At 42.2% G+C, this 23,632-nt stretch overlaps 1 protein-coding gene across 1 annotated transcript in view; it reads left to right on the top strand.

The window, feature by feature from the left end:
• Nucleotides 1-22,574, top strand: part of LOC149978733 (uncharacterized) — a 32,518-nt gene extending 9,944 nt beyond the window's left edge. Inside the window, exons 11-18 of the mRNA XM_090194529.1 lie at nt 19,576-19,911; nt 20,058-20,264; nt 20,492-20,833; nt 20,948-21,178; nt 21,526-21,789; nt 21,983-22,079; nt 22,190-22,241; nt 22,335-22,574. Coding sequence (XP_090050655.1) covers nt 19,576-19,911; nt 20,058-20,264; nt 20,492-20,833; nt 20,948-21,178; nt 21,526-21,789; nt 21,983-22,079; nt 22,190-22,241; nt 22,335-22,574 — 1,769 coding nt within the window. The remainder of the gene's footprint in view (nt 1-19,575; nt 19,912-20,057; nt 20,265-20,491; nt 20,834-20,947; nt 21,179-21,525; nt 21,790-21,982; nt 22,080-22,189; nt 22,242-22,334) is intronic.
• The last annotated feature ends 1,058 nt before the right edge of the window (nt 22,575-23,632 follow it).

The following is a 23,632-nucleotide window of genomic DNA, read 5'->3' as shown; positions in this document are numbered from 1 at the left end:
TCCTCTCCTCAGGACTCCAGTGGTGGACCTCTCCTCTCCTCAGGACTCCAGTGGTGGACCTCTCCTCTCCTCAGGACTCCAGTGGGTGAGTATGTTTATTTCTGGTTATTCCACAGTATACATTTCTACAGTTATAGGTTCTATAGGCTGTCTCAAATAGCACTCTGTTCCTATATTCCTTGTGTTTTGACTGTGGTCACCTCCATCCCTTCCTCTCCTCCTTCTACATGCTGTGCTGTAGGTGAGGGGAGATATAATTAGAATGTAGAACTCTGATACTCTCTATGTTCTGTGCTGTAGGTGTGGGGAGATAGAATTAGAATGTAGAACTCTGATACTCTCTATGTTCTGTAGTGTAGGTGTGGGGAGATAGAGAGTATCAAAGTTCTACATTCTAATTCTATGTTCTCTACTGTAAATGTAAATCTCCCTCGGCCTGAGCTGTGAAACATGGAAATGAAATCATCATTAGAAGTTGAAGGGATCTTTGCCCAGTGAACCGCCTCTATGATGACCATGTTGTAGACACTAAGGGGGCTGACATCTGTTGTTATCATGTGTTTTACTGTGTATGTATGGTCATGTGACTGGACATGTGACCCCTTGTGATGTCATTGTGAGACTCAGTGCCAGCCTGATGCCATAGGGTGCCTAGTAATTGCCCCTACAGGGGATAAATAAATGTTATTTTTGAATTGAATTACAGTTGAATATGGGGCATGTTCCAGGCAGACTATATTGGTAGACCTTACTGTGAAATGGTTATTAAATGATTATTAAGCAACAATGCAGTTTTTTATGTAAGGAATTTTCCTTTTTTTAAATTATAAAAATTGTAAATAAAACTAAAACTAAATCACAATAAAATAACAATAACGAAGCAGCAATAAACAATTATTCAATGTAAAAAAAAATTTTTTTAAACGCATCACTCAGACACAATAAGACACAATAATCACAGAAAGACAGATTTAGTTATATGCATGTCAGGGTTCACTTTGGTTCCGTTGTTCTGAAGATCAGTGAGCTGAAGACATCTCTTTCACACAAGAACACAGTGGAAATTCAGAGCAGCTTGCCTTGGCATAATGACAGCTCACTGTTGTCTGTTGTTTCTAGCTAGTTAATGTTGATAGCTAAAAGTAGGCTCACTAACTAGCTCACTAGTTAACTATGGGGTCTTGCTGTAATTCAGTGGCAGCACATCATATTGTTCACAATCCAGTCCATTCAGAGTAGCTGTGTGATGCAGAGAAATGCTAGTTTATTTAGGAAAAATCTTCATGTAGCTAACAAGCTAGCTGAGCTCACTTGTTCGCTCAATTCAAATGTCAGTTCAACATAAGTCCCAATATCACAGTATTTTTATGTGCGCGCCTGGTTAGTTCTCTATACATTTTACATTTTCAAATGTTATTTTACCTTCTATTTTGTATATTTCCATCAGACTACTAGGGACATATGAGGCCTGGAGTCTGCAGTAATGATGAGATGTCAGTAGGGAGAGCTCTAGTCTAGAACACTGGAACCAAAGATACTCCCCTTTCATCTGTTCTGGAACCTTCAGTACCAGCTGATGAACAGTGATGGGAATGGGTCACATTTTGCCTCTTGTAAAACATGAAGGTCCACTCCTCACATAAAGAAATGCAACTACAGTATTCTGACTTTAGACCATTTTCTATTTTGATACAGTAACATCCCTTATGTGACATGTTGTTGCTGCATGTTAATGACCTGACTAGACTACTCGATAAGTGTCAACCACAGAACTCACACTTAGGCTATGTCTGCTTCTACTAATACTTACAGTAGACTACTTCTTGTTTCCACACAGTGACAGTAAGTTGACTGACTGTTCAAGACCTCTCCCCTTCACTTCACTCTGTAAGTACACTTGACGGAATCTTGAAATATGGTTTACTTTTGTTGTTTTTAGCCATACATCAAATTACTTCCTGTATCTTTGTACTTGTTGATTTATATTGAACTGTGTTTTGGTTGTTACATCAGGGCCTGTATTCATAAAGTGTCTCAGATGGTCCATATAATTATGATCTAAAAGGCTAAACTGATCCCAGATCAGCTCTCCTACTCTGATACACTTTGTGAATACTGACCCTGGACTGTGGTTTCATGTGTTTAGTTTAGATCAGTTTATTCATTTACATGTTTAAAACATGATCAGTAGAGTTTACCAGTAACACCCAGATCTCCATTCAATAGGGTCATGTTCACTGTCATAGTATAACAGGGTCAAGTATAACTGTGTGTGTGTGTGTTTGAGTGAGTGAGTGTACATTTATTTTTACATATTAATCTGATTGTTGGATACAGAGTCATGACCAAAATGATTTGCACCCTTGACAAATACAGAGATATATTGTATGCTATAAAAAGATGGGATGTACATTGTACATGTGGTTTCACATAAAGACTTGTGCTGTTTTAAGAGCTCTGAGAGCAATACAGTTTGAAAATGGCACGAGACACAGTGATGGTGGGTTGTGTTTAGGAGTAGTATTAACATGAGACACAGTGATGGTGTGTTGTGTTTAGGAGTATTATTAACATGAGACACAGTGATGGTGGGTTGTGTTTAGGAGTAGTATTAACATGAGACACAGTGATGGTGTGTTGTGTTTAGGAGTATTATTAACATGAGACACAGTGATGGTGGGTTGTGTTTAGGAGTAGTATTAACATGAGACACAGTGATGGTGGGTTGTGTTTAGGAGTAGTATTAACATGAGACACAGTGATGGTGGGTTGTGTTTAGGAGTAGTATTAACATGAGACACAGTGATGGTGGGTTGTGTTTAGGAGTAGTATTAACATGAGACAGTGATGGTGGGTTGTGTTTAGGAGTAGTATTAACAGGAGACACAGTGATGGTGGGTTGTGTTTAGGAGTAGTATTAACAGGAGACACAGTGATGGTGGGTTGTGTTTAGGAGTAGTATTAACATGAGACACAGTGATGGTGGGTTGTGTTTAGGAGTAGTATTAACTTTAGACACAGTGATGGCGGGTTGTGTTTAGGAGTAGTATTAACATGAGACACAGTGATGGTGGGTTGTGTTTAGGAGTAGTATTAACATGAGACACAGTGATGGTGGGTTGTGTTTAGGAGTAGTACTAACATGAGACACAGTGATGGTGGGTTGTGTTTAGGAGTAGTATTAACATGAGACACAGTGATGGTGGGTTGTGTTTAGGAGTAGTATTAACATGAGACACAGTGATGGTGGGTTGTGTTTAGGAGTAGTATTAACATGAGACACAGTGATGGTGGGTTGTGTTTAGGAGTAGTATTAACATGAGACACAGTGATGGTGGGTTGTGTTTAGGAGTAGTATTAACATGAGACAGTGATGGTGGGTTGTGTTTAGGAGTAGTATTAACATGAGACACAGTGATGGTGGGTTGTGTTTAGGAGTAGTATTAACATGAGACACAGTGATGGTGGGTTGTGTTTAGGAGTAGTATTAACATGAGACACAGTGATGGTGGGTTGTGTTTAGGAGTAGTATTAACATGAGACACAGTGATGGTGGGTTGTGTTTAGGAGTAGTCTCAACATGAGACACAGTGATGGTGGGTTGAAATGTGTCCTTTCCAACAATGCAGAGTTAAAGATAAAAATACAGAGCATTCGGAAAGTATTCAGACCCCTTGACTTTTTACATATTTTGCTACGTTACAGCCTTATTCTAAAATGGATTAAATTGTTGCCCCTCATCAATCTCCACACAATACTCCATAATAATAAATACAAAAACAGTATGTTATACAATTTTGAAAATGTATTAAAAATGTAAACTGAAATATCACATTTCCATAAGTATTAAGACCTTTTACTCAGTACTTTGTTGAAGCACCTTGTCAGTGATAACAGCCTTGAGTCTTCTTGGGTATGATGCTACAAGCTTAGCAAACTTGAATTTGGGGAGTTTCTCCCATTCTTCTCTGCAGATCCTCTCAAGCTCTGTCAGGTTGGATGGGGAGCATCGCTGCACAGCTATTTCAGGTCTCTCCAGAGATGTTCGATCGGGTTTGTCCTGACTCTGGCTGGGCCACTGTTGGACATTCAGAGTCTTGTCCTGAAGCCACTCCTGCATTGTCTTGGCTGTGTGCTTAGGGTCGTTGTTCTGTTGGGAGGTCCTGAGCGCTCTGGAGCAGGTTTTCATTAAGGATCTCTCTCTACTTTTTTCATATTTCCCTCAATCCTGACTGATCTCCCAGTCCCTGCAGCTGAAAAACATCCCCACACCAATATGCTGCCACCACCATGCTTCATCGTAGGGATGTGCAAGGTAACCTCCAGATGTGACACTTGGCTATTGAGGCCAAAGAGTTCCATCTTGGTTTCATCAGACCAGAGAATCTCATTTAGCTGACTTTTGGCAAAGTTCAAGCTGGCTGTCATCTGGCTTCCATCTGGCCACTCTACAATAAAGGCCTGATTGGTGGAGTGCTGCAGAGATGGTTGTCCATCTGGAAGGTTCTCCCATCTCCACAGAGGAACACTGGAGCTCTGTCAGAGTGACCATCGAGTTATTGGTCACCTACCTGACCAAGGCCCTTCTCCTCCGATTGCTCCGTTCTTCCATTTAAGAATGATGGAGGCCACTGTGTTCTTGGGGACCTTCAATGCTGCAGACATGTTTTGTACCCTTCCCCAAATCTTTGCCTAGACCCAATCCTGTCTCGGAGCTCTACAGACAATTCCTTCGTCGTCATGGCTTGTTTTTTTCTCTGACATGCATAGTCAACTGTGGGACCTTATATAGACAGGAATTTACCACAGGTGGACTCCAATCACATTTTAAGGACGATCAATGGAAACATGATACACCTGAGCTCAATTTCGAATCTCATAACAAAGGTTATGAATACTTGTGTAAAAAAAAACAGTTTTTGCTTTGTCTTCATGGTGTATCCTGTGTAGAATGATGAGGGAAATAGTTTATTTATTCCATTTTAGAATAAGGCTGTAATGTAACAAAATGTCAAAATAGGTAAAGGGGTCTGAATACTTACACTGTATAAATGTTTTGAGGGAAATAGTGACACAAGGAATAAATACAGAGTGAAACACGAATATCAATAACGAGTAAGAATAACTGTTTCACAGTACAGAGTCGATGTGCAGGGGTACGAGGTAATTGAGGTATTTGTGTACATACATATAAGGGAAAGGGGGATACCTAGTCAGTTGCACAACTGAATGCATTCAACTGAAATGTGTCATCTACATTTAATTCAACCCTTCTGAATCAGAGAGGTGCGTGGGGCTGTATTATTGGACGTAATCGATGCCCGGGAGCAGTTGTTGTTGTGGGTTAACTGCCTTGATCAAGGGCAGAACTGCAGAATTTACTGCTTTTGCCAGTTCAGGAAGTCAAAACAGCAACCTTTACTGGCCCAACGCTCTTAACCGCTAGGCTACCTGCTGCCCCATAGGTAGAGGTAAAGTGACTAGGCATCAAGACAGATAATATACTAAGTGAGCATAGAAGTAATTTACTGTAGCTCGTCTGGTGGACTTGTGTCACTGGGCAGCTCGCGGCTGGATTTCCCTTTGTAATCCATGATAGTTTGCAAGCCCAGCCACAAGCTTCTCACTTCAGAGCCAGCATAGTAGGATTCAGCCTTAGTCCTGTATTGACACGTTTCCGGTTTGATTGCTCATCTAGATGTGGTCGCAGAATTTCTTTATGCGTCCGGATTAGTGTCCCGTTGCTTGAAAGCGGAAGCTCTAGCCTTTAAATCAAATCAACACCAAAATCAAATCAAATCAAATGTATTTATATAGCCCTTCGTACATCAGCTGATATCTCAAAGTGCTGTACAGAATCCCAGCCTAAAACCCCAAACAGCAAGCAATGCAGGTGTAGAAGCACGGTGGCTAGGAAAAACTCCCTAGAAAGGCCAAAACCTAGGAAGAAACCTTGAGAGGAAGCAGGCTATGTGGGGTGGCCAGTCCTCTTCTGGCTGTGCCGGTGGAGATTATAACAGAACATGGCCAAGATGTTCAAATGTTCATAAATGACCAGCATGGTCAAATAATAATAAGGCAGAACGGTTGAAACTGGAGCAGCAGCACGGTCAGGTGGACTGGGGACAGCAAGGAGTCATCATGTCAGGTAGTCCTGGGGCATGGTCCTAGGGCTCAGGTACTCCGAGAGAGAGAAAGAAAGAGAGAAGGAGAGAATTAGAGAACGCACACTTAGATTCACACAGCACACCGAATAGGACAGGAGAAGTACTCCAGATATAACAAACTGACCCTAGCCCCCCGACACATAAACTACTGCAGTATAAATACTGGAGGCTGAGACAGGAGGAAATCACACACCTCCAAATCGATCCCGCTCCAGAGTACAGGCCTCGGTGTAAAGCCCAGTCCTTTGACGATGAAAGCGAATCCAACCATCACCCCTGGTGATACAAAACCGTGACTCATCAGTGAAGATATATTTTTGCCAGTCCTGTCTGGTCCAACGACGGTGGGTTTGTGGCCATAGGCGACGCTGTTGCCGGTGATGTCTGGTTAGGACCTGCCTTACAACAGGCCTACAAGTCCTCAGTCCAGCCTCTCACAGCCTACTGTTGTACCGATCCTGTGCAGGTGTTGTTACACGTGGTCTGCCACTGCGAGGATGATCAGAATTGGAAATGATTCAGACAATTACATTGATTGAAGCCACAATCTATCTGCAATATTGAAGCTGAACAACCCCCTTAAAAAAGTGTGTGTGTGTGTCACTTGCTGTTTATCCTCACAGATTGGTGATAGCAGCTATCATTCAACCTGGTGGTCAGTCTTTAGGCTGCTGTACTGCTTGGTGATAGCAGCTATCATTCAACCTGGTGGTCAGTCTTTAGGCTGCTATACAGCTTGGTGATAGCAGCTATCATTGAACCTGTTGGTCAGTCTTTAGGCTGCTGTACAGCTTGGTGATAGCAGCTATCATTCAACCTGGTGGTCAGTCTTTATGCTGCTGTACAGCTTGGTGATAGCAGCTATCATTGAACCTGATGGTCAGTCTTTAGTCACTTGCTGTTTATCCTCACAGCTTGGTGATAGCAGCTATCATTCAACCTGTTGGTCAGTCTTTAGGCTGCTGTACAGCTTGGTGATAGTTACTGGAGACTGGGTCTTTGTGCTGGGGGGAGGTGCTCTCATCTAGATGTTGTCCGTTCTTGTACCAGACTACCAGACCCAACTACCAGACCCCACCACAGGGAGCATAGTATATACAGACTGCACTACCAGACCCCACCACAGGGAGCATAGTATATACAGACTGCACTACCAGACCCCACCACAAGGAGCATAGTATATACAGACTGCACTACCAGACCCCACCACAGGGAGCATAGTATATACAGACTGCACTACCAGACCCCACCACAGGGAGCATAGTATATACAGACTGCACTACCAGACCCCACCACAGGGAGCATAGTATATACAGACTGCACTACCAGACCCCACCACAGGGAGCATAGTATATACAGACTGCACTACCAGACCCCACCACAGGGAGCATAGTATATACAGACTGCACTACCAGACCCCACCACAGGGAGCATAGTATATACAGACTGCACTACCAGACCCCACCACAGGGAGCATAGTATATACAGACTGCACTACCAGACCCCACCACAGGGAGCATAGTATATACAGACTGCACTACCAGACCCCACCACAAGGAGCATAGTATATACAGACTGCACTACCAGACCCCACCACAGGGAGCATAGTATATACAGACTGCACTACCAGACCCCACCACAGGGAGCATAGTATATACAGACTGCACTACCAGAACCCACCACAGGGGCATAGTATATACAGACTGCACTACCAGACCCCACCACAGGGGGCATAGTATATACAGACTGCACTACCAGACCCCACCACATGGAGCATAGTATATACAGACTGCACTACCAGACCCCACCACAGGGAGCATAGTATATACAAACTGCACTACCAGACCCCACCACAGGGAGCATAGTATATACAGACTGCACTACCAGACCCCACCACAGGGAGCATAGTATATACAGACTGCACTACCAGACCCCACCACAAGGAGCATAGTATATACAGACTGCACTACCAGACCCCACCACAAGGAGCATAGTATATACAGACTGCACTACCAGACCCCACCACAAGGGGCATAGTGTATACAGACTGCACTACCAGACCCCACCACAAGGAGCATAGTATATACAGACTGCACTACCAGACCCCACCACAAGGAGCATAGTATATACAGACTGCACTACCAGACCCCACCACAGGGAGCATAGTATATACAGACTGCACTACCAGACCCCACCACAAGGAGCATAGTATAGACAGACTGCACTACCAGACCCCACCACAAGGAGCATAGTATATACAGACTGCACTACCAGACCCCACCACAGGGAGCATAGTATATACAGACTGCACTACCAGACCCCACCACAAGGAGCATAGTATATACAGACTGCACTACCAGACCCCACGACAGGGAGCATAGTATATACAGACTGCACTACCAGACCCCACCACAGGGAGCATAGTATATACAGACTGCACTACCAGACCCCACCACAAGGAGCATAGTATAGACAGACTGCACTACCAGACCCCACCACAAGGAGCATAGTATATACAGACTGCACTACCAGACCCCACCACAAGGGGCATAGTATATACAGACTGCACTACCAGACCCCACCACAAGGAGCATAGTATATACAGACTGCACTACCAGACCCCACCACAAGGGGCATAGTATATACAGACTGCACTACCAGACCCCACCACAAGGGGCATAGTATATACAGACTGCACTACCAGACCCCACCACAGGGAGCATAGTATATACAGACTGCACTACCAGACCCCACCACAGGGAGCATAGTATATATAGACTGCACTACCAGACCCCACCACAAGGAGCATAGCCATTATTAGAGGAGTTTGATTTCTGATTTAACCAAAACACTTCAACAATAAAGAAATACATGATATATCAAACATTGATTTATTGTGATGTTTAGCTACAATGTTTCCTGAGGGGAAGACCTCCCCTCGTGACTCCAGTGGTGGACCTCTCCTCTCCTCAGGATTCCAGTGTTGTACCTCTCCTCCCCTCAGGATTCCAGTGATGGACCTCTCCTCCCCTCAGGATTCCAGTGATGGACCTCTCCTCCCCTCAGGATTCCAGTCATGGACCTCTCCTCCCCTCAGGATTCCAGTGTTGGACCTCTCCTCCCCTCAGGACTCCAGTGTTGGACCTCTCCTCCCCTCAGGATTCCAGTGTTGGACCTCTCCTCCCCTCAGGATTCCAGTGTTGGACCTCTCCTCTCCTCAGGACTCCAGTGGTGGACCTCTCCTCCCCTCAGGACTCCAGTGGTGGACCTCTCCTCCCCTCAGGACTCCAGTGGGTGAGTATGTTTATTTCTGGTTATTCCACAGTATACATTTCTACAGTTATAGGTTCTATAGGCCGTCTCAAATAGCACCCTGTTCCTACATTCCTTGTATTTTGACTGTGGTCACCTCCCTCCCTTCCTCTCCTCCTTCTACATTGTGTGCTGTAGGTGAGGGGAGATATAATTAGAATGTAGAACTCTGATACTCTCTATGTTCTGTACTGTAGGTGTGGGGAGATATAATTAGAATGTAGAACTCTGATACTCTCTATGTTCTGTGCTGTAGGTGTGGGGAGATATAATTAGAATGTAGAACTCTGATACTCTCTATGTTCTGTGCTGTAGGTGAGGGGAGATATAATTAGAATGTAGAACTCTGATACTCTCTATGTTCTGTACTGTAGGTGAGGGGAGATATAATTAGAATGTAGAACTCTGATACTCTCTATGTTCTGTGCTGTAGGTGAGGGGAGATATAATTAGAATGTAGAACTCTGATACTCTCTATGTTCTGTGCTGTAGGTGAGGGGAGATATAATTAGAATGTAGAACTCTGATACTCTCTATGTTCTGTACTGTAGGTGTGGGGAGATATAATTAGAATGTAGAACTCTGATACTCTCTATGTTCTGTACTGTAGGTGTGGGGAGATAGAGAGTATCAAAGTTCAACATTCTAATTCTATGTTCTCTACTGTAAATGTAAATCTCCCTCGGCCTGAGCTGTGAAACATGGAAATGAAATCATCCTTAGAACTTGAAGGGATCTTTGCCCAGTGAATCTCCTCTATGATGACCATGTTGTAGACACTAAGGGGGATAACATCTGTTGTTATCATGTGTTTTACTGTGTATGTATGTATGGTCATGTGACTGGACATGTGACCCATTGTGATGTCATTGTGAGACTCACTGCCAGCCTGATGCCATAGGGTGCCTAGTAATTGCCCCTACAGGGGATAAATAAATGTTATTTTTTAATTGAATTACAGTTGAATATGGGGCATGTTCCAGGCAGACTATATTGCAGTCACCTGCGTGCTCTCACAAACATTAGTCCTTATCCTTTTTTACCTAAAGGGGTACTATAATTCAAAATCAAATAGCTAAATGATCCATGGTATGACCACCTTAAAACAATTCCATATGTCAACTAGTAGAATAACCCTCCCGTCCCCGTCCACTGGCGGCTCAGACTTCTAGATATTCAGAATCCCAGTGTCAGAGGGAGTCCAGCGCCTAAACACACGAATCAAATTGTATTTCAAACATGCGCCGATTACAACAGGTAGACCTTACTGTGAAATGGTTATTAAATGATTATTAAGCAACAATGCAGTTTTTTATGTAAGGAATTTTCCTTTTTTTTAATTATAAAAATTGTAAATAAAACTAAAACTAAATCACAATAAAATAACAATAACGAAGCAGCAATAAACAATTACATGAAATATTATTCAATGTAAATGTTTTTTAAACATGCATCACTCAGACACAATAAAACATAATAATCCCAGACAGACAGACAGACAGACAGACAGACAGACAGACAGACAGACAGACAGACAGACAGACAGACAGACAGACAGACAGACAGACTTAGTTATATGGATGTCAGGGTCCACTTTGAGTCCGTTGTTCTGAATATCAGAGAGCTGAAGACATCTCTTTCACACAAGAACACAGTGGAAATTCAGAGCAGCTTTCCTTGGCCTTGGCATAATGACAGCTCACTGTTGTCTGTTGTTTCTAGCTAGTTAATGTTGATAGCTAAAAGTAGGCTCACTAACTAGCTCACTAGTTAACTATGGGGTCTTGCTGTAATTCAGTGGCAGCACATCATATTGTTCACAATCCAGTCCATTCAGAGTAGCTGTGTGATGCAGAGAAATGCTAGTTTATTTAGGAAAAATCTTCATGTAGCTAACAAGCTAGCTGAGCTCACTTGTTCGCTCAATTCAAATGTCAGTTCAACATAAGTCCCAATATCACAGTATTTTTATGTTTGCGCCTGGTTAGTTTTCTATACATTTTACATTTTCAAATGTTATTTTACCTTCTATTTTGTATATTTTCATCAGACTACTAGGGACATATGAAGCCTGGAGGCTGCAGTAATGTTGAGATGTCAGTAGGGAGAGCTCTAGTCTAGAACACTGGAACCAAAGATACTCCCCTTTCATCTGTTCTGGAACCTTCAGTACCAGCTGATGAGGAGTGATGGGAATGGGTCACATTTTGCCTCTTGTAAAACATGAAGGTTCACTCCTCAAATAAAGAAATGTAACTACAGTATTCTGACTTTAGACCATTTTCTATTTAGATACAGTAACATCCCTTATGTGACATGCTGTTCCTGCATGTTAATGACCTGACTAGGCTACTTTTAAAATGTGTCAACCACAGAACTCACACTTAGGCTATGTCTGCTTCTACTAATACTTACAGTAGACTACTTCTTGTTTCCACACAGTGACAGTAAGTTGACTGACTGTACAAGACCTCTCCTCTTCACTTCACTCTGTAAGTACACTTGACGGAATCTTGAAATATGGTTTACTTTTGTTGTTTTTAGCCATACATCAAATTACTTCCTGTATCTTTGTACTTGTTGATTTATTTTGAACTGTTTTTTTGTTGTTACATCAGGGCCTGTATTCATAAAGTGTCTCAGATGGTCCATATAATTATGATCTAAAAGGCTAAACTGATCCCAGATCAGCTCTCCTACTCTGATACACTTTGTGAATACTGACCCTGGACTGTGGTTTCATGTGTTTAGTTTAGATCAGTTTATTCATTTACATGTTTAAAACATGATCAGTAGAGTTTACCAGTAACACCCAGATCTCCATTCAATAGGGTCATGTTCACTGTCATAGTATAACAGGGTCAAGTATAACTCTGTGTGTGTGTGCGTGTGTGAGTGAGTGTACATTTATTTTTACATATTAATCAGATTGTTGGATACAGAGTCATGACCAAAATTATTTGCACCCTTGACAAATACAGAGATATATTGTATGCTATAAAAAGATGGGATGTACATTGTACATGTGGTTTCACATAAAGACTTGTGCTGTTTTAAGAGCTCTGAGAGCAATACATTTTGAAAATGGCCTAAAGCGTGACAGTAAGAGTGATTAAGTGGATTCTTCATAAGAGCTTTAGGAGTAGTATAAACCTGAGACACAGTCATGGTGGGTTGTGTATAGGAGTAGTATTAACATGAGACAGTGATGGTGGGTTGTGTTTAGGAGTAGTATTAACATGAGACACAGTGATTGTGGGTTGTTTTTAGGTGTAGAATTTAACATGAGACACAGTGTTGGTGGGTTGTGTTTAGGAGTAGTATTAACATGAGACACAGTGATGGAGGGTTGTGTTTAGGAGTAGTATTAACATGAGACACAGTGTTGTTGGGTTGTGTTTAGGAGTAGTATTAACATGAGACACAGTGTTGTTGGGTTGTGTTTAGGAGTAGTATTAACATGAGACACAGTGTTGTTGGGTTGTGTTTAGGAGTAGTATTAACATGAGACACAGTGATGGTGGGTTGTGTTTAGGAGTAGTATTAACATGAGACACAGTGATGGTGGGTTGTGTTTAGGAGCAGTATTAACATGAGACACAGTGATGGTGGGTTGTGTTTAGGAGTAGTATTAACATGAGACACAGTGATGGTGGGTTGTGTTTAGGAGCAGTATTAACATGAGACACAGTGATGGTGGGTTGTGTTTAGGAGTAGTATTAACATGAGACACAGTAATGGTGGGTTGTGGTTTTGTTGGTTTATTTGCACACACTGACTGTCAATTTCCTGTTCTGCTTTCCTGTCTGTCCTCTCACAGTCCTCCTGAATCATATCAGAAATCTGTATATTCACATTAGACTATACAGAATATGTTCCTCTGTGGCTCAGTTGGTAGAACATCCTGCAACGTTATGGGTTTGGTTCCCTGGACCCCCCATAGGTCAAATATATGCACACAGACTGTACATTGCTTTTGATAACTAAATGGCAATATTTATGGACAGCAGACTACAATAGACCACACAGTCAGTACAGCAGGCTGAGGTGATGTTCATTCCTGCCTCTCCTAGATACAGCTTCTACCAGTACTGTACAACAGAGGAGGCTCGTATATAGGAGGATGGATTCATTATAATGGCTGGAATGACAGGAACAATCTAGAAGAAAAAGAAACGCACACCTATTTAGGCGAGGTGTTGGCTAGGGGAGTAGAAAACTTGAAAATAAAAGAGAGCCGCACACTAGGAGCTCAGATTCAAAAATGTAATTACCAACTGTCTTCACCAGGTTGTAATCACAAACACTGCGGGATGACTCGGTTATGTAGTGTCAAAAGACACAGGTGTCTGTAATATTGGCCAAGAGTGGCCTAATATCATTGGTTAATTATCAAATATTAAAATGGCATACAAAGAACAGCATACAAACAACAAATGGATTACATACGATCATAAAGTCACAATAATCACAAGAATGGCTTCAGATCAAAGTCTACGTTGAGACCAAAGGGAGCAAGCGTCTTTAAGTTAAAGATCCAGGCAGCCTCTCGTCTTAACAATAAATTATCAAGATCACCCCCTCTCCTAGGGAGGGTGACATGTTCAATGCCAATATAACGCAGAGACGAAATCGAGTGGCCTGCCTCCAAGAAGTGGGCCGCAACTGGGTAAGTAAAGTTTTTACACCTAATGGTGCTACGATGCTCTGCTACGATGCTCTGAGATACGTACTTTTAATTCGCGCTTTGTTTTACCCACATCATTTTTACCACAAGGACAAGTTATAAGATAAATAACTGCCTTAGTGGAGCACGTAATAACACCTTTAAATGGGATCTGTTTCCCTGTTTGTGGGTGTTTGAAGGATCTACATTTATAAGTGCCATTGCATTGAGCACAGCCATTACATTTGTATTTACCATCCAATAGACGTTGTTCAGGAATATCTTGGGGTGGTAAATCAGAGTGTACCAATTGGTCTCTGAGATTTCTGCCCCGCGAGATTACGACCAAGGGAAGGGTCGAAAACACATTACCGAGACTATCATCGGATTTTAGGATGTGCCAATGTTTGTGAACAATTCCCTTAATTTGTTCAGAGCACTTTGAATAGCGGGTAGTTAGAACACAAGAATGCGTCTGTCACACCCTGACCGTAGATTGCTTTGTATGTTTACATTTTTAGTTTGGTCAGGGTGTGATGTGGGTGGGTACTCTGTGTTGTAGGTCTAGGTTTTCTTTTCCTTTGTGTTTGGCCTGGTATGGTTCTTTATCAGAGGCAGCTGTCTATTGTTGTCTCTGATTGAGTGCCATACTTAGATAGCCTGTTTTCCCATTTTGGTTGTGGGTGATTGATTTCTGTCTCTGTACCAGACAGGACTTTTTTGTTTGTTCCGTTTTTGTTATTTTTGTTCTAGTGTTCAGTGTAATTAAAGATCATGAACACATACCACCTGCACATTGGTCCTCTCCTCCTTCCACCTACGATGATCGTTACAGAACTACCCACCACAAAATGACCAAGCAGCGTGGTAAGAAGGAGGAATGGACATGGGAGGACATTCTGGACGGGAAGGGTTCCTACACATGGGAGGAGATCCTGGCTGGAAGGGATCGCTTCCCATGGGAACAGGTGGAGGCAGCCAGGAGAGCGGAGGCAGCAGGAGAGGTGAACCAGCGGTACGAGGGAAGACGGCTGGCAAGGAAGCCCGAGAGGCATCCCCAAAAATGTATTATAGGGGAGGGGCACGGGCAGATTGGCAAAGTCAGGTAGGAGACCTGAGCCAACTCCCCGTGCTTACCGTGGAGAGAGTGTGACCGGGCAGGCACCATGTTATGCGTTGAAGCGCACGGTGTCCCCAGTGCGCAAACATAGCCCGGTGCGCTACTTCGCAGCTCCTCGTATCGGCCGGCTAGAGTGGGCATCGAGCCAGGAAGGATGAAGCCGGCTCAGCGCATCTGGTCTCCAGTGCGTCTCCTCGGTCCGTGTTATATGGCACCAGCCCTACGCACTGTGTCTCCCGTGGGTCTGCACAGCCCAGTGTGCCCTGTGCCTGCGCCCCACAAGTGCCGGGCTAAAATCAACATCCAGCCAGGACGGGTTGTTCAGGCCCTTAGTTCTAGACCTCCAGTGCGCCTCCACGGACCGGTCTATCCTGTGCCTCCTCCAAGGACCAGGCCTCCAGTAGATCTCTCCCGCCTGGTGAGTACTGTGCCTGTTCTAAGAACAAAGTCTCCTGTGTGTCCCTCCAGTCCGGATCTGCCAGAGCCTCCCTCCAGTCCGGATCTGCCAGAGCCTCCCTCCAGTCCGGATCTGCCAGAGCCTCCCTCCAGTCCGGATCTGCCAGAGCCTCCCTCCAGTCCGGACGCTCCAGAGCCGCCCATCAGTCAGGAGCTAACGGAGCCGCCCTTCACTCCGGAGCTGCCGGAATCTCCCGCCTGTCCGTGCTGAGTATCTTGTAAAAGGTGTCGTCAAGCAGCTGTCTATGACACTCATATACATAAACTGTCCTATCCATGAGTACAACCAACCCACCCTTATCAGCAGGGTGAATAAGTACTGACATATCGGATTGTAAATCAAGCAAAGCTTGTTTTTCATCCTCAGGTAAATTATGGAAAGATTTGGACCCCTGTTTATTCTTAAGGAGATGTCCAACATCTTCTTCCACAAGTCTGCAATATGTCTCGATAGAGTGATTGTGATTGGCTGGAGGTATAAAATAACTCTTGCTTCTAAAAGGAGTCGGAGTATGTGCAGGAGAGCAACCTGCTGGTTCAATAGAAGTGTCAGAATTAGGGGAGCTAAAGTATTCCCTTAAACAGATGTTTCTAAAAAACTTTAACATGTCTACATCAAAACATCAATCGTTGCACTGGGTTGTAGGCACAAAAGATAACCCTTTATTAACCTTTCTGATCTCCCCATCCCGGATCCGGGTTCGTGAATACAGACTCAAGCTCATTACCATAACGCAACGTTAACTATTCATGAAAATCGCAAATGAAATGAAATAAATATGCTAGCTCTCAAGCTTAGCCTTTTGTTAACAACACTGTCATCTCAGATTTTCAAAATATGCTTCTCAACCATTGCAAAACAATCATTTGTGTAACAGTATTGATGGCTAACGTAGCATTTAGCATTAGCATTCAGCTGGCAACATTTACACAAAAAAACAGAAAAGCATTCAAAAAAATCATTTACCTTTGAAGAACTTCAGATGTTTTCATTGAGGAGACTCTCAGATAGCAAATGTTCAGTTTTTCCTGAAAGATTATTTGTTTAGGACAAATCGCTCCGTTTTCTGCGTCACGTTTAGCTATGAAAAAACCCCTGTATCCAGGATTGTGTAAATCTATCAGCAAGCTCATTAGCATAACACAACGTTAACTATTTATGAAAATCGCAAATGAAATGAAATAAGCTTAGCCTTTTGTAAACAACACTGTCATCTCAGATTTTCAAAATATGCTTCTCAACCATAGGAAAACAATCATTTGTGTAAAAGTAGCTAGCTAGAGTTAGCATTTCGCGTTAGCATTTAGCGTTAGCATTAGCGTTAGCATCCAGCACGCAACATTAACAAAAACATAAAAGCCTTCAAATAAAATCATTTACCTTTGAAGAACTTCTGATGTTTTCAATGAGGATACTCTCAGTTAGATAGCAGATGCTCAGTTTTTCCAAAAAGATTCCTTGTGTATTAGAAATAGCTCCGTTTTATACATCACATTTGGCTACCAAAAAAAATCCATAAATTCAGTCCTCAAAACGCAAACTTTTTTTCCAAATTAACTCCATAATATCGACTGAAAACATGGCAAACGTTGTTTAGAATCAATCCTCAAGGTGTTTTTCACATATCTCTTCATTGATACATCGTTCTTGGAAACATGCTTTCTCTCCTGAATCCCAGGAGAAAATGCCTGCACCTGAAGATTACGCACAAATTTAGACAAAGGACACCGGGCGGACCTCTGGAAAATGTAGTCTCTTATGGCCAATCTTCCAATGATATGCCTACAAATACGTCACAATGCTGCTAAGACCTTGGGCGAACGACAGAAAGTGTAGGCTCATTCCTTGCGCAATCACAGCCATATAAGGAGAGAATGGAAAACAGAGCTTCAGAAATTCTGCTAATTCCTGGGTGATGCATCATCTTGGTTTCGCCTGTAGAATGAGTTCTGGGGCACTTACAGACAAAATCTTTGCAGATTCTGAAACTTCAGAGTGTTTTCTTTCCAAAACTGTCAAGAATATGCATAGTCGAGCATCTTTTCGTGACAAAATATCGCGCTTAAAACGGGAACGTTTTTTATCCAAAAATGAAATAGCGCCCCTAGAGCTCTAAAAGGTTAAGCAAAGAGACATGGGCAGGGCTCAATATCTTGGAATGACAGGAACATCATTCATTTTATTCCCATTACTTCCCAAATGAATGAGGACATCATGAGGACTGGAGGCTGCAGTAATGTTGAGATGCCAGTAGGCGGAGCTCTAGTCTAGAACACTGGAACCTTCAGTACCACTTTGATGCAGATGATGAGGAGTGATGGTCATGGGTGTTTAAATTGAATGGGTTCTAATTGAATAACATCACGGAACTTTGACCTGTATATACAGATGTCAGAAGGGCAAGGTAGGTCGTTAAAATGTTAATGTTATAAATAGTTTAGTCAACACATTGTTTACATGGTTCTGTATGTAGTATAAAGATCACATTGGAAATGGACAATTAAAAAAAATATATATATATATATATATATATATATGCCCTGACTTGTCTTTTACACAATTTCTGTTCTATTACAGTAACAGCCCTTTTCTGGCGTGTTGGTCTGGTTGTCGTGGATGTTAATGTCTTTACTAAACAGGAAGGACAGTTCTGCATCCACTACTTGTGTTCTGACTGCTTTGATAAGGTTTCAACACTTCTTGTTTTCACTCACTACCAGACAGTTGACTCACTGTACAAGACTCTCCTCTTCACTTCACTCTGGAAGTACTCTTGACAATATCTTGAAATATAGTTTTTGGTTATTTGTTTTTAGTCATAAGTCAAATACTTGAGGGTAATGTATAATTTTACTTCTTGTTATGTTTTTATCTGTGTTTTGGTTGTTACATCAGGGTCAGTATTCATAAAGTGTCTCCCCCAGTGTGGTTGAGTGTGTATGAATGACACAGTGGATTTATCTGAGGGCCCTTTAGGACCAGACTGATAGGGAGGAGGGTTGACATCTATACTGTGTAGGATGTGTGTTTTGACTTTTCTACATCTATAACAACCAGCTCTCTAGACTTTGATACAGACTCCATGGGCCTTCACTACAGACTGTGTGTGTGTTTGAATCACTTGCTGTTTATCCTCACAGCTTGGGGATAGGAGCTATCATTGAACCTGGTGGTCAGTCTTTAGGCTGCTGTACAGCTTGACGGACCGTAGAGGATTGAACATTTATCCTTCTATATTTGGGGTTCTGAGAATAAAACAGCTTCAGAACGATCAATGTAGAAATATGTGTTTACAGTAATACAGACCTGTTCAATAAGTTGTTGTTGTTGATGATATAATGATGATGATCATGGAGTTATTCACCAGCTATAGAGTGAGTTGTTGTTTATGTTTCTAAGACTGCAGGGTGGGAGATGCAACAATGGCCTTGAGAACAGCAGGAAGTGTGTTGGTGTTCTTTCTCTGGTCTGTAGCAGGTATGGTCCCTTTCATAATGTTTTAGTTCCCTGTGTTTCAATTTATAAACATGTCTAAAAGGTTAAGAGTCATAATGTTGTTCTGTGTTTCAATTTATAAACATGTCTAAAAGGTTAAGAGTCATAATGTTGTTCTGTGTTTCAATTTATAAACATGTCTAAAAGGTTAAGAGTCATAATGTTGTTCTGTTTGGCATCTACTTCACTTTATATATTGGTCTTCTACTCCTCATTGAGAGATGCTCATCTGTGGTTTCCATTCACACCCAACTCAGTAACTATGGCAACAAAATGTGGACCAACAATACTGTTAGTGAGAGCCATTTTTGCATTCATTTTCATTTAATAAATGTTGTGTTGTGTGACTGTGTTTCAGTGGTCCTGGGTCAGGATGGATGGAGTGTGACTTACACCACTCAGAGAATCTGTGCCTTGAAGGGGTCAACAGTGGAGCTGACCTGCTCTTTCAGATATCCCAGTGGTCATAAAGTCATATCAACCTTCTGGTTCACTAAAACTGAGACTGAAGACCTAGGTCAGAACCCAGAGCATGCAGGTCATCTGGAGTATCATGGGGTTAAGAAGAAAGACTGCACCCTGAGAATCACAGACCTGAGAGAGAGAGACTCAGCTACGTACAAGTTCAGATTCATAACAGATCAGGAAGGAGGGACATTTACTGGCAAACTTGGAGTGACTTTGTCTGTCACAGGTATAGTAAAAGTGTTTTTATGTTCAATTACAATTAGTTCTTGTTGTGGTGTGTATGTTTGATAGACTGTAGAATTTCCTCCATCTTTGTATTAGAGTGATAAGTCAGTGTTAAAGGGATTTACAGTGATATTGTTTTTTCTCCAGGTCTTCAGGTGAAGGTGACTGGTAAGACACTGACCTGTATCACCACCTGTACTCTGACTGACAACCCCACCTACATCTGGTACAAGAACGGACAACATCTAGATGAGAGCACCTCCCCCCAGTACAAATACTCAGTCTCCAGTAACTATGGAGACAGTTACTCCTGTGCTGTAAAAGGCCATGAGAATCTCCTCTCTCCTGCAGTGTGTGAGTCTGAATGAAACTAGTATTTTATGTGATATCATTTAGAACCAATAAGAATGGTTTTTCTCTATCAATGTTCTTAACTATATACATTGGAATGATACACAGTTTTATAGATGCATGTCAATATTATTTTTTAAATTCAGAAACGAAACTGTCCAATACATCTAAAACACTTGAAAATAGTCTCATTATCGTTTCAGGAATTGATCAGTTCCATTTTGTTTCAGGTGTTGTGGGTGAGAGCTGTATGAATGTGACTTACACCCATCAGAGTATCTGTGCTTTGAAAGGGTCAACAGTGGACATATCCTGCTTTTACACACATCCCAGGTGGCATAAGGTCACAGAAGTGGCCTGGTTCAACAAATGGGAGTCTGGTGTCACTAAAGACCTGAGCCTGAACCCAGAGTATGCAGATCGTTTGGAATACCATCAACAAACAGACAAGGACTCCACCCTGAGAATCACAGACCTGAGAGAGAGTGACTCAACTGAGTACAAGTTCAGATTTACATCTGGTAAGGCAAGATGGGGGTACAGCTTCCCTGGAACAACTCTGTCTGTCACAGGTAATAAATACTACACTATATGATACAACTGTAAATCATAATGAATTACAGGATAAATATATTAACCATCCTGTTAACACAGAGGTGTATGTGGTTTTATACATATTGTTTCAGGTCTGCAGGTGAAGGTGACTCCTGCTGCAGAGAGACAGAAGACACTGACCTGTATCACCACCTGTACTCTGACTGACAACACCACCTACATCTGGTACAAGAACGGACAACGTCTAGATGAGCCCACTTCCCAACAATACTCTAGTAATACCCTAGTAGTGTTGGGTCATTCTGCGGACAGTTACTCCTGTACTGTAGAACACCATGAGGACCTCCACTCTCCTGCAGTGTGTAAGTATGAATTAAACTACTATTCTACTTAGAAAGTATCACAAACTTTATATCAATGAGAAGAGTATTACTTCTTTATCTATATATTCATCATTACATAGAAATTACAGACAATGTCATAGATGTATGCATGTCTATAGTTAGAATGTTCAGTACCTCAAACACTTGAAGAATAGTTTAGTAGACACTCAAGTCCTAAAGTATCTCCAAATGTATTATTGTTCATGTTTTGTCTAAGTGATAGTTTTAGATAGTTCTCTGACTTTAGATATGATTTATTTTTGACATGATGTCATTTGAGGTAGTATACTACAGTCCTGACCCTCTGACATATTCTGCTTTACTAGATGCTCCAAAGAACCCCTCAGTGTCAGTCAGTCCCTCTGGTGAAATAGTGGAGGGCAGTTCAGTGACTCTGACCTGCAGCAGTGATGCCAACCCACCTGTGGACAAATACACCTGGTACAAGAAGAACGTAACCTCACCAAAAGCATCAGGACAGAGTTACAGCATCACTAACATCATCTCTGAGGACAGAGGAGAATATTACTGTGAGGCCCAGAATGGAAGAGGATCTATGAACTCTACAGCTCTGATGATCATTGTAGCAGGTAAAATACATCTCAATACAAACCTACATGTTTCAATCTAATGTTAATCATGATGTTTTGGCTTATTAAACCTTAGGTTATAACTATACATTGGGTTATAAGATCCCTTAACAAGTATTGCATTAATGTCCTGTATTATAGTTCATTTTTAGTTAATTATATAATGCCATGTACTCATATCATCCATATTTTATTATAGGGAAACAAACCTCAGTTCAGACTGCAGCTGTAGGAATCATAGTGGTTGTTCTGGTTGTCATCCTCTGTCTCTCTGGACTCATGTGGTTCAGGTGAGTGAAAATGCATATTATCATGTTGTTCATTATTTAAATGTAGCCCTCTGATTTATTGTTAACTTCATTTATGAAGTAATGTATTTATTAATTAATGTGCAAAACAGGAAGAAGGCCTCCAAACCCACCAACACAAGAGACACAGCAGACGTTGGACAGGTGAGTCTGTTGGAATCAGAAGGTGACTGTGATGACTGTATTCTTTGTGGATCATTTCCACTCCTCATGTTGTGTGTTCTCTCTCTCCATCAGGGAGACTCTAGTCCAGTGTATGAAAACATCTCAGTTATGGCAATGAACCCTACTGCAGCACAGACAGCAGACACTGACGACCAGGATGATGTTCACTATTCCAGCGTCCACTTCTCTCGTCCCAAAAACCAGGAAGTGCCTCTGTACTCCACCGTCCAAGTGCCTCAACCCCAGAAAGAGGATGAGGATGTCCACTACGCTGCTGTGAAATTCAACCTCCCTTGTGCTGCCACCTGGTGAGCATATTCTGCTTTAAGGTCATTTATATGCTGCTGTTTATTGTAGGAAATGTCATCAACAAGCAAAACAGTTGACCCTTTGTGACCACTATGAAGCCAAACTATGAACCCAACAACGGACATCTCAGGACAGTTACTATGACATGTCTAAAATGAGGGAGTGACGTGATGATTGTTTTGAGGAACTGTTTTTCTGTTCCAAATGGCACCCTATTCCCTATTTAGTGCACTACTTTAGATAGAGCCCTATAGGGTGCCACAATTTGGGACACTGTCTTTGTTTCATTTTTGTTTCTCTCTTCAGACCCGCAGCAGCACAAGCAGCTGAGGAGGACTCTGTTCTCTACAGTACAGTCAACAAACCCTGAACCAAGAAGACCTGAACACAACAAACCCAGAACCAAGAAGACCCAAACACAACAAACTCAGAACCAAGAAGACCTGAACACAACAAGCCCAGAACCAAGAAGACCTGAACACAACAAGCCCAGAACCAAGAAGACCTGAACACAACAAACCCAGACCCAAGAAGACCTGAACACAACAAGCCCAGAACCAAGAAGAACTGAACACAACAAGCCCAGAACCAAGAAGACCTGAACACAACAAACCCAGAACTAAGAAGACCTGAACACAACAAACCCAGAACCAAGAAGACCTGAACACAACAAACCCAGAAACAAGAAGACCTGAACACAACAAACCCAGAAACAAGAAGACCTGAACACAACAAACCCAGAACCAAGAAGACCTGAACACAACAAACCCAGAACCAAGAAGACTTGAACAGAAGAAGTTTGACAATAACCTTGTGTATCTGGACCTGTATGTCTAAACTAAGTGATATAATGCCTGTGGAGGTGTGGAATATTGACCATTAAAAACTGGGTGGTTTGAGCAGTGAATGCTGATTGGCTGACATGCGTGGTATACCAGACCGTAAACCATGGGTATTAACATTTTGTATTTACTGGTCTAAGTACATTGGTAACCAGTTTAAAATAAGGCACCTCTGGGTTTGTGGTGCATCCAAGCACTCCGAGTTGCATTGTGCATAAG

This window comes from Oncorhynchus mykiss, chromosome 13 (genome assembly GCF_057628025.1).
Source record: "Oncorhynchus mykiss isolate SJ-2025 chromosome 13, ASM5762802v1, whole genome shotgun sequence".
NCBI lineage: Eukaryota > Metazoa > Chordata > Actinopteri > Salmoniformes > Salmonidae > Oncorhynchus > Oncorhynchus mykiss.
Note: the sequence above shows the minus strand (reverse complement) of the source record. Positions and strands in the feature narration are given on the sequence as shown.